An 11,634-nucleotide genomic window follows, 5' to 3' on the forward strand; every position below is an offset into this window, starting at 1 on the left:
TATTCCTCAGTTTTCACTCTTGGATAGTTAACAAAGACACTGGAATCCTGGTGTGGTGCTGTGGGTTAATGAGCTGGACTGCAAAGTCAGTTTGAACCATCAAGATCAGCAGTTCAAGCTCACCAGCCCCTCCTAGGAAACCCTATTCAGGGTCACCATGGGCCAGAACCAACTCGACGACACTTAACAACAATAAGACAGACGTTAAAATCATCTAGCCAAATTTTTCCCCCTCTGATTTTAGTTTCTCTGTAATCTGGAGCTACTAAATGAAGCAGACACACAATGTTTTGACTCTCAGCAAATGCCTTTGTTTAGATAAATTAAGGCTTGTCTAGTGAAGAACCGAAAAAACAAAACAAAAACAAAATAAAATCTCAATAGAATAAAAGTTATCATTTAAGTTGTTATATTAAGATAAATTGGAGGAAAAATATATCACCACTTGCATGCAAATAATTTCATGAGTCGAGAAGATACATTAAACACCAACTATAATTATTTTTCTCTCAGTGTGTTTATTTTAGCCCTTCTAATTCCGTCTCGAAAAGCTGATAGCACAAAAGACCCAAACTATCCACTTACGAAAAAGCAACACATGGCAGTGTTTAATGCAGGTACTGAAATTCTAAGAACTGCTTGGTGGTGGTGGTGAGGTGCTCACCCATAGTCTACGCTGGTTTAATTCTTTCACTTTCCTCTCTCCTTCTATAGAACACTTATTTTGAATTATCACCTATACTATATCTGGCTGAATATGTCAACTCCGCTCTACGTACCAAGTGGCCTCACTCAACCCTGTGTCCTAAGGAGTCCTCATGGGTATTCATGAATTCATCCTGGACACAAACTGGCACCTACTGAGACAAGCTGGATATGGAACAGATGAGTGGAAGATTACTGTGTTACTCAATACTGCTTTCTTTAAAAAAAAAACAAAAAACAAAAAACCAATCTGAAGTTCAAAATGGCCCATAATATTTCTAATTAATTTTAATATAAGAAGTATTTCTCACATAGTTCTGGATTCACACTTAGGAAATTCAGTCCACCCAACAATATTACATGAAAGGAATGTGGGTGGGCCCCAGAGTATAACAACAAGAGAGAAATACCACCTGGATAATTTCAACCTACTGACTGATGCAAATTATGAAATTAAAACATCAATGACATTTCTTTTCAATCACCACCAAATAAAAAAGAAAATTAAAAACAAACAAAAAGCCTTCCTGTGCCACCACAGCATGGGTAAGTTAAGCAACAGCTCTCCCCCTCTAACTTACAAAATAAACTACAAGCTAATTAAATTGTTAGTGAATATGACTGTAAAAATGAATGGCGTGGTGGAGGCGGCTACCTCCTCATCTAACTTCACAAAGTAAGAGAATCATTATCAGCATCAACCATACCTACAAGGCAAGTCTTACATTTTCAATCCTCTCTCCAACCTTTTTACCAATTCTGACAACTGTGCCTCAGGAGGCCCTCTACTTTCTCTGCTGGGTTTGATAATTAATTGCAATGTCCACACAGAACTCACAGACAATACTCCCAATTATGGAGTTTACTGCGGAAACAAGTTGCAATTTGGGGTCAGACATGTCTCAAGAAACAGTTCTTTGGTCAGAATAGCTTCTGAACCATGCCCAGAGGCAGGCCTCCCTCAGGCTCAGTCAAGTGTTACAAAGCCCTTTAGCTCAGCCCAGGGGCACCCCACTCAGCCAATAGGCCTCAGTCACAAAGCATCCAGCTCTCCAGTGAGTCAGCAAACCTAGCTCCTCTGACAACTGCCTGGAGGCATCTCACTCCACCAGTAAGATTCCTGCTAGAAGACTCTCAGCTCTGGGGCTCCCTTGGCCTGAAGCCCACCACACACCACCACCTATACCTCCTGGCAGTCTCCTCACTCTGCTGCCTCCATTTCTGTGCTGCTGCTTCTCACCATCTTATAACTCTCTGTCTCCTGGATCTAGAAGGTTCCCGACACAGGGATCCTGGATCCAAAAAGGATTTCTGCCACTGGGATGATTTATTTCAAATGTAGCAGGATGACAAAACTGACCAATCCCCGTTAGGGTCCCATACACTGTATTTGCATGGCCCCCCACTTCCTCAAGGATACCATACATCTTAGTTGTAGCATCAGCAAGCTGTCCTTTCCCCTTGGTGAATCACAAACATGGTATTTGAATAATTTTACCCAACCTTTTGGAGGAGGTACAAGACCATGTCAAGGAAGGGCATTTAAAAGTGAGCCACATGACACATTATTTCCCTTAAAGGAATTCACTGGCATGAACTACATTTCTGAAGGTGGCACTGTAGGATAAACACTAGACGGCTAATCACAGGATTAGTGGTTCAAACCCACCAACCACTCCTTTGAAACCCAATACTGGTCACTATGAGTTGGAACCGACTCAATGGCACTTAACAACAACAACAGCAAGGTAAAATCATCTATCCTCAGAACCCCGAAAGATGTCAGCCTGACCTTCCTTTATTGCTTCTACTTTGTATGTCAGTTATCCCCACACTTCAAAACCTTCTTGGCTGAAGAAGGAAGGACTGGTTCACTCTGCTCTAAATTCTCTACAACATCCCAGTCAGGGCCAAGCCGAATGCATGTGTAATCCTCAGGAGGCTGTTGGAGGAGACAGTACATTCTTCTCAGGCTTTCCTGAGTATCTGGCACACACTGCTGTAGCTGCCATCTGGTTGATTCCAAATCATGGCAAGTAGAGCAGAACTCCTTACTCAGAGTTTTCAAGACTGCGACCTATCCGATGCAGGCTGCCAGATCTTTCTTCCAAGGTGCCTCTGGTTGGTTTGGTTCCTGAACCTTTCGGCTACTAGTTGAGTGTTGAATCATTTGTGCCACCCAGGCTACCAGTGACACACAGTAGGTCTTTCCTAACCACTTGTAAGCTGGAATCCTGCCTATTTCAGGCTGTAGTTGCAACCATGCTGTTTTGTGCCTTACAAAGCAGGCAAAAGGATTGGGTAAGTATCACAGAATACTTTTTTGGCATTAAATAAATGAATATTGCAATAAATTTTAGTTATTAAGTTGCACATTCCATGCACTGGACCTCAAAAACCCTGCTGCCATCGAGTCAATTCAGGAACCAAAACATAAAGGTGAGAATTTCTTCTAAATCATAACCATCAACCAAATGTTAGCCCTTTTAGTAGTCTCTACCTAAAAGGAGTCCCGGTGTGGGTTAATGCACCAGACTGCAAAGCCCTTTGAACTGCAAGGTCGGCAGTTCAAGCTCACCAGCTGCTCCTCAGAAACTCTATACAGGGTCACTACGGGTCGGAACCGACTCGACGGCACTTCACAACAACAACCTAAAAGAAGGAGCTCTGGTAGCGTAGTGGTTACAAATCAGGGTGCAAACCTCATGGTCAGCAGTTAGAAACTACCAGCTGTTCCACGGTAAAAAGATGAGGCTTTCTGCTCCCATAAAGATTTACAGCCTTGGAAACCCTGTACAGGGTCACTATGAGTTGGAACCGACTCCATAGCACATCACAATCACCTAAAAGACAGCACACACAAAGTCATGTTTGTAAAGGACTGCTATTAGCACTGGAATAAAACTCAACAGTTGTAGGTTTGACAGCTATACAGATAAGAAAATATGAGAAGCTTGAAGAGACAGAAAGTCCACACCATAACCCCTTCTCAATGAACCTGATGATTAGAAGTATTTTCCAGAGCATTAGTTTCCCTGTTAAGAAAATTTCAACCACCAGCAAAGCAAAACATATTGAGCCTGCAAGCATTTACTTTGCCAAGTTTGACTTTAATACAATAAATCCAAAAGCACCTACATCGTCACTAAAACAAAAGCAATACCTCCTTACACCTCTTCACCTGCAGAGGAGAATAGACAGATTACTATTACTCTGCCTGCGCATAGGCATAAAAACTCCATTTTTCTAGACAAGGCATGATTTTAAATAAGTAAATAAACAATACAATGCAAGTACTGTTACTGTTGATGCTATTAAGTGCCGTCGAGTCGGTTCTGACCCACAGCGACCCTGTATAGGATTACCTAGGAGCAGCTGGTGAGCTTGAACTGCAGACCTTTGCAGTTCAAACCAACTTTGCAGTCCAGCGCATTAATCTAGGGCTCCACACCAAGACTCCAATGCAAACACAGCATGTGATGTATTGTCAATTCTCCAAGCTGCACTCTACAAACCACACTTGGACATCTACAAGTATTCAGCAAGTCTCGCAATCCTGTCTTCTGACACTGCCCCAATCGGAGCTCCAAGAAACCTGTATCTATATTGATGAGTCCCTCCATTACTTCCCATAGTTCCTTCTCCTCCATTCCTAGGGGCAGCTGTGGCTTTGCAACATTAAAGAAAGTCCTTGTTGCTTGTTCTTAAGTGCTTTGGAGTCTGGTTTTTTCCCCACTCATAGAGACTCTATATAAGATTTCAAGGAGCGGCTGGTAAACTTGAACCACCGACCTTGCATTTCAAAGCAACCTTGCAGTCCAGTGCATTAACCTACAATGTCATACCAAGACGCCAATGAAAATCCACGGAAAAGCCAAAATGATCTATTACCATCGCCAAAGCCACAGCAGCAAATCTGAAACTACCAACATGATTATTTATTCTCCAAACTTTGCTCATAACTCCTTGGAAAGGTGAAAGACATGTTTTTTCCACTTTCTGAGTGAAATGTATCATGCATGTCTAGGGATATGCTACAAGGTAGCCTGAATACCACCCAGTTAGAAGACAAGGGCTTAGGGCACAAACTGATGGCTGTGGCCCCCCAATGTATACAGTGTATCCATTCATCTACCCAGTCTCCTAACCAACATTGGTGAATTTGATGATTGCAATTATTCAGAAATCCTATACAGGGTCGGTATGAGTTCAAACCAACTTGACACCTCATAGGTCCTGGTCCTGTGAGCTCAAGGTCCTATTGAGTTCATGGTCCTATGAGCTCAAGGTCCTATGAGTTCATGCTCCTATGAGCTCAAGGTCCTATTAGCTCAAGGTACAGGAGACAGCATCTGCCCCTTTACTCCAGTAAATCAATTCCTCTAGAGTAAACCCAAGAAAACTATAGTGTCTACCATACGCCAGGTACAGAAGATCCAAGGATACTGTGGTTGTTATTCAGTGCAATCAAGTTGATTCCAATGCATAGCAACTCTGCATAGGGTTTCCAAGGTGCTGTAGTTGGGTTTGATTGGTGAACTTGTAGTTCACACTGAACGTGTGTGGTCCAGTGCTTATCCTACAGTAAGTACCACATAAGCAAGGCAAATTCTACCTTCAAAGGAATGTATGTATCTGCTGGGGAAGGTTTGTGTCATGGGGGACAAGTGGTAGATGGGAACTGGGAGCCTACACCAGCAGACGCAGCATAATCCAGTATATGGCTGAGGAAGTGGTAGTACAGGAGACACGGTGGAGGTCAGAATAAGAGACTGTATGGTCAACTTAGATTTATCAGGAAAAAAGGAGGAAAGGGAAGAACATTTAAGGCAGGAGATGTATCCCTAAAGGATCCAGGAAAACCTACTGAAATTTCAGGAACCAGTAGTTCAGATGAGCAACAGTCCAAAAAGTTCTAGATACGTAGCTGTGAAGCAAGCAGGGCCCAGATCATGTATAACCAGTAAACCACCAGAAAGTTTACCTTGCTTGGCCCATGGGATAATGGGAGGGTCCTGGTATGGCATTGTAGCATAAACACTTGACTGCTAACCATAAGAGCAGCCGTTCAAATCCACGAGCTGCTCCTCAGAAACCCTATACAGAGTCGCTATGAGTCAGAACCGACTTGACAGCACTTAACAACAAGAGGTAATGGAAAGTCATCAAAAGTTTTTAAGGAAGACTAACGACTTCAAATTTGTGCTTTGAAGACCTTTCCCTCTGGTCTTGAACAAGACTCCAAGCAAACTACATTTGCCATTCTTGAAACCTTTGCCTGCCCCAAGTCAAAAAAAGAAGAAGAAGAAAGAGAGAAAGAGACATTGTAAATGACTGTCATACCTCCAATTTTTTTTTTCAATTAAATATATTATATGAAACACACAGAAGGTACCTACAATTGTGAGAAACTCTAAACTTGGGAAGAAATTTGAGAATAGCTTTTTTTAGAAGACTGTGTACATCAGACCTGTTAGATCATATTTTCCTCATAGTTATGTCTAAAGTTGGGTATTTCCTTAAGAAATATATGAATTCTTTTTTAAAAATGGGTATAAGAAAAAGGTACACTATTCCTCTTTACAAGGGCCATGTCAATCTGACAGCCTCAGAATGCCTGCCAAAATGAAGTCTTAAAGATGGAAACTAGTGTATTAGGTATCCAGGGTAAATATTCCAAAATGCACATTAACTTTATGGCAGCTTTTGTTAGTTAATGAAGCCATTATGCTGTGATGTTTAAAATAGCCAGGTATTCTAAACCTCATATGAACATGTTTTTCTAATACGACTTCAAAACATCTTTTTATTTCTGTACTTTTCTGTATTTCTGTAACGAATTATTAATCTTATAGACAGAAAAAGACATTTAAAAGGTGGGAACTGATTACAGGTCTTTATTTCCAAACCAAAACTACACTGAAAACTGAACTTGTCTTGAAAAAGCACCCAGCCCTTCCCCTAGAGAACCAACCCTTGCTGGAACAGTAAAGCACCAACGCATTAAGAACTTTGAAGCTATCCAATTACTGCCCACAACTGCATTTCCTCATTTGCTCAGAGACCACCAAACCTTGCCATTTCTCAATATAATGAATCAGACAATCCACAATCATACTTTCACCCACCTCACAAATCAGACAGAGCTAGTCTATTACCTAAAAGCCATTTGGACAGATGGAGTTCTGGTGTGGCAGTTCAAATTCACCAGCTGCTCCTCGGATCTCTATACAGGGTCTTTAGGAATTAGAACCAACTCCATGGCACTTAACAACAACAATTTAAACAGGCATTTAGGGGAAGGTTTCTGACTCAAAAAGGGGACTTGGTTGGTTTTTGTTTGTTTGTTCCCCCAACTCCAAAGAAGACAGACCGAACTATCTTTAATCTACAGCCTGGTTCTACTGCCGATGTCCTAGCTGAAATTGAATAATCACTCAAAGTATTCCATTATAGATGTTTTTGTTGTTAAGTGCCTCATATCAAGTCGGTTCCAACTCACAGGGACCCTGTATAGGGTTTCAGAGGAACGGCTGGTGGGTTTGAACCACCGACCTTGCGGCTCAAACTAACCTTGCCATCCAGCACATTTTCCTGCAGCGCCATACCCAGACTCCATTCTAGATGTAAATCCCCAAATAAAATGAACTGGGATCAAGTCATAGCACCCACATGCACCAGGCACTTGTAGATAGATACAGGTGCAGAGATTCCTCCCCATAGATAAGCTCACGTCTCTCACACAGACGCTGTGAGGGCACAGGTCTGTGGAAGCAGTCCTTTAATAAATTGGTAGTTTCAATCAGAATAAGCACTCACATCCCAATAGAGAGACAGGTAAGACCACTAGATCAGAGCTTCCAGCAGCCTTTTGACTTGGCTAAATTAGAGACAGTTCTGTCTTTTCAAAAGGAATCCTGAGGTCACTGTTAGGTAAGCACTAGGCTGCTGATCGCAAGGTCAGTAGTTCAAAATGACCAGCCATTCCTCAGGAGAACGATCAGAATGTCTGGTCCAGTACAGATTTACAGTCCCAGAGTTTTCTTCTCTGGGATGTAGCTGATTAGCAATGTGACTTCATGAACATGTTCAAGTTAAAGGAAAGACATCTAGAATCACCTTTTGTGAACCTGAAAGTCAATATAATTGGAGGAACTGGAAAGTTAATATAATTGGAGGAGCTAAGAGCTAGCAAGACTAGTAACAGGAATATGGCACTGTCTTCTCCTGAAATTAACTAAAACAGTGAAAATCTAACAAGGCCTTCATTTAATTAAATATCTAGGCATTGTCACAAACTTCCTAGGCAGGTACTTGCAAATGCAATGTTTAAGTCAGAATTATCAGGGATTCTGCATTTAACTTTGTCTTTTAACATTTACCCTTAAACTTGGAGTCACGGGTCACTTCTTCCAAATTACAGACCTGAGAATTCAAATCTTATCCCACTACAATCTGGATCTTACATCCATTCACAAAACCCTCACAATCTTAAATTTCTTCTCAATAACTCTCATACAGCTCCTTACTAACACCTGCCAAGTACTAGGAAGGAGTGAACCCAAGGACTTTATTAGCCGTCCTGAAAATATTAATCAGAGACAAGAAAAGAACCGATTAAACAAGTAAAAGGTTTCTAATACTTGTAGGCTGTCACCTAAAACAATTTTAAAACTTTACTCAATAAGGCCACAGAACACTTCATAAAGTGTATTTGGTTGGATGTCAGTTTAAGTTGAGGGTTAAATGCTAAGGAATAAAGCCACCACCTTACACACTTTTCAAGCCAAATATTCCGAAGTCTCTGACCTTATACACTAGGAATGAGCATATTTGCTCATGTAAAGCCAACATGTTTGTGTACAATTTACAGACCTACTTATAATATGGCCTAAGTATCAAACAGATAACCCTTTCATAGTCTCTCAGCCCACTCCAATCCCTCCCTCCCAAACAAACAAAAACAGCCTGAATTGCTCACTGTATGCAAGACACTAGAGGTTACTTTTCATATAAGTTTTATAACTTTCAGTGGTTTAAATTTTCCAAGAGACCAGCCTTCTCATTTAAGAACTCAAATCTTAAATAAACTGCCTTAACCAACGTCTCCCTCTTCTCAAACCCCAACTACTCAGCAGAAACATCTCTCTGAGCCAGAAAAGCCTGCATAGAAGGCTTGGAAGCTGTCTCTGCAAATTCCTCCCCCTTCCTGCCATAAGGGCACTTCAAGAACTTTATAATCGGGAGATACACGAATGTCGCTCTAATTTTATCCACCAGGACTACATCTGAGCACAGAAAGTGTCTTTTCACAATCTACTTTCTAATTAGGCTGCTAATCATATTGAAACTTGGGTGGAAACCTGTTTTCAAGACAAATTAAAAATCCAATTCCGTGTATGAGGCAGTGTTAGGGGAATTACACACTCCCTCACTAAACTCTTTTTTCCAGATACAGGGTCAGCCTCAACTACCCCATTTCATTCCCAGGCTGTGATCTTCCAAGGTTCACTCTAATCAGTTACTTTGCAAGCCGCTCAGGCAATTTTCTTGACATTTCCTCTGCTCCTGGCTGCGATACTATTTTGATTAGAATGGAGGTGTCTGTATAAGGATTCTGCATGTTAATGATGTGGTGAGCTGGCAGGGATGTTAGGTGAGAACACACTGTGTACTTTATCCAGTTATGTTTTGCTTCATCACCCTACAGTAAGGGGTCTTTCCAAAGGCCAGCTACATCAGGAGAGAGACCTACATACCTAATCTTACACTTTCCCTGGAAGCTTTGAGGGTTCAGGTGGAAACTGAATGGATGATCTTTTCCTTCCTCAAGTGTCTACACTCAGAGGCAAGATACCCCTAGGCACTCCACCACCAATAAAGCAAAGGCACGTATAATTGTTCAGCTAGTCACAGCCGCCACTCTTCAACTGGGTTGCAGTCCTAACCCTCATCAGGCCACTACAAGATGTTGTATGTTATCTCACCGCTCTACGACTACGCCCATCAAACCCCCCAAAGGAACACGCTTCCAACCCAGGTGGGTGCACCAACTCCGGTACCCGCCCTTCCCTCTCCATCCTGGCTAGAAAACTCCACTTCCCGGATTCCTGGCCACACTCTCCCGCCCCCTCCCCGGGCGGTCCAGCTAGAGCCGTCCAGATGCCAGCTAAGTGCCCAGCCCAGCCGCGCACCCCAAGCCAGGCCCCTGGAACAGACCCCAGCTTCCTCCCTATCAACTAGCCTAGGGTTGCCCAGATTCTCGACGTACCCCCTCAGGCGTGCGAGAATTGAAGAAAGTCTCACCCCGCCCCCCAGCCACGCCGCCGGCCTCCAGCCCGGAGCGGCCCCCTCCCCAGAAGCAAAAAGCGACTGCGAGTGGTGGCCCCAGCAGTATTCCCCCTCACTCGGCGACAGGCATGGACCTCCCAAGGAAGGGACACCCGCCCGCTCCCCCGCTCCCCCGGGGGCCGGCAGGTCTCCGAAACAGGGAATGCTCCGTGAGGGTCCCCGAGAGCCCCGGAGAGTCCCAGGGAGCCTTGAGGCTACCCGGATCGGGGTGCAGCCTCTTTCGGGAAGAGGGGTGGAGGGAAAGGAGGTAAGCGCTGCGGGGCGTCCCCGGGGGGCACTCACGATGGTCACGCTGGCTTTGCGCAGGTCGCGGTTCTCCTCCTGCAGCGCCTTGCACTTGAGTTTGTAGGTCTCCAGCTCGATCTTCAGCACCTTGTTCTCCTGCTGCAGCGAGGCCAGGCGGTTGGTGAGCTCCTCCAGGCGGAACGGCGAAATGACAATACCCCCAGACTTCCCACCGCTGCCGCCTCCGCCGCCGCCACCGCCGCCCGAGGTCGACGAGCAGGACGACTGCATGGCGGCCGAGCTACTGCTGTTGCCCCCCGCCCCATCCGTGTCGCTCTCGCTGGCGCTGTCCGCCATGGCCGCGGCGGGCTAGGGAAAGGAGAAGGAAGAGGAGCAAGGAGGCGGCAGCGGCGTTGGCCGGGCTGCGAATGAGTGGGCGCCGGGCGAGCACAGGGGAGCGCCGAGCTGGGCGCCTGGCACCAGGGCGCAGACTCGGAGCGGTAGCAAGAGAAAGAGAGGGAGCTTCCCGCTGCCAAGGGACCTCCTCTGCCAGAGAACAGAGACCCCGCCCGGGCTCGGGCAGTATTGCACTGGGGCTTGCTCCAGCTGGGCCTGGCGCGCTCGTTAGGCCGCTCTGAAAAGCTTGTCGAAAGCTCCAGGACCCGCCCGCATCCGCAACACGCTGGGAACCCGCGGACACTGCCGGTGGAGGAAAACCAAGACAGCCTCCGCGCCACCAGCTCTCCGGCCACACGTGGTCCGGGGGAGGGCCTCTGAGCCCCCTGACCTAAACCCGTGGCCGCCCAGCCTCTTCCGGGATCGCGCCTGCTCTGGAGAAAAAGAAACCCAATACCCCAACAATCTCGCAGGTGCTGGGGACACGTGGAAAAGTCTGCCTCGCTCCGGCATCCAGCCCCGGCGAGCCGTGCAGTGGCCCCATCTTCCGCCTGCTTTGTGTGTGTGCGTGTCTCCCTCTGTCTGTTTCACATATATTCGCAGCCGTTGCTGTTTGATCTTCCCAGTGAACAAAGTGCTTGACTGGGAAGCTTTGGCTAGATCTAAGAGAACAGAAAGTTCCCCTACAAGAGGCCCAATGGGGTGAAAGCAGCTGCCACAGGTTAACCTCGTTAAGAAAGAATTTCACACTCCTCTTCTTAAATATTTTAGGAAACGCTCAATTGTTTAAACGAGGTGCAACTTTTTTTTTGTTTTTTGCTTTGTTCATCTTGCACATATTATCAGCATATGTCATGCGGTAAGATTAAGGCACTAAGATTTAATCAAACATAAAAACCTCTTGAAAGAATTGAAACACAGCTTTAAGTGCCAATTTCCTAGTCATTGCCGATTTAG

General features: G+C 44.9%; 1 protein-coding gene across 1 annotated transcript in view; it reads right to left on the minus strand.

Moving 5' to 3' along the window:
* CCDC6 (coiled-coil domain containing 6) overlaps positions 1-10,873 on the minus strand; it is a 146,985-nt gene extending 136,112 nt beyond the window's left edge. The window contains exon 1 of the mRNA XM_006835795.1: positions 10,339-10,873. Coding sequence (XP_006835858.1) covers positions 10,339-10,638 — 300 coding nt within the window. The 5' untranslated portion in view covers positions 10,639-10,873. The remainder of the gene's footprint in view (positions 1-10,338) is intronic.
* Between the last annotated feature and the right edge of the window lie 761 nt (positions 10,874-11,634).

Source organism: Chrysochloris asiatica, unplaced genomic scaffold (assembly GCF_000296735.1).
Source record: "Chrysochloris asiatica unplaced genomic scaffold, ChrAsi1.0 scaffold00020, whole genome shotgun sequence".
Taxonomy (NCBI): domain Eukaryota; kingdom Metazoa; phylum Chordata; class Mammalia; order Afrosoricida; family Chrysochloridae; genus Chrysochloris; species Chrysochloris asiatica.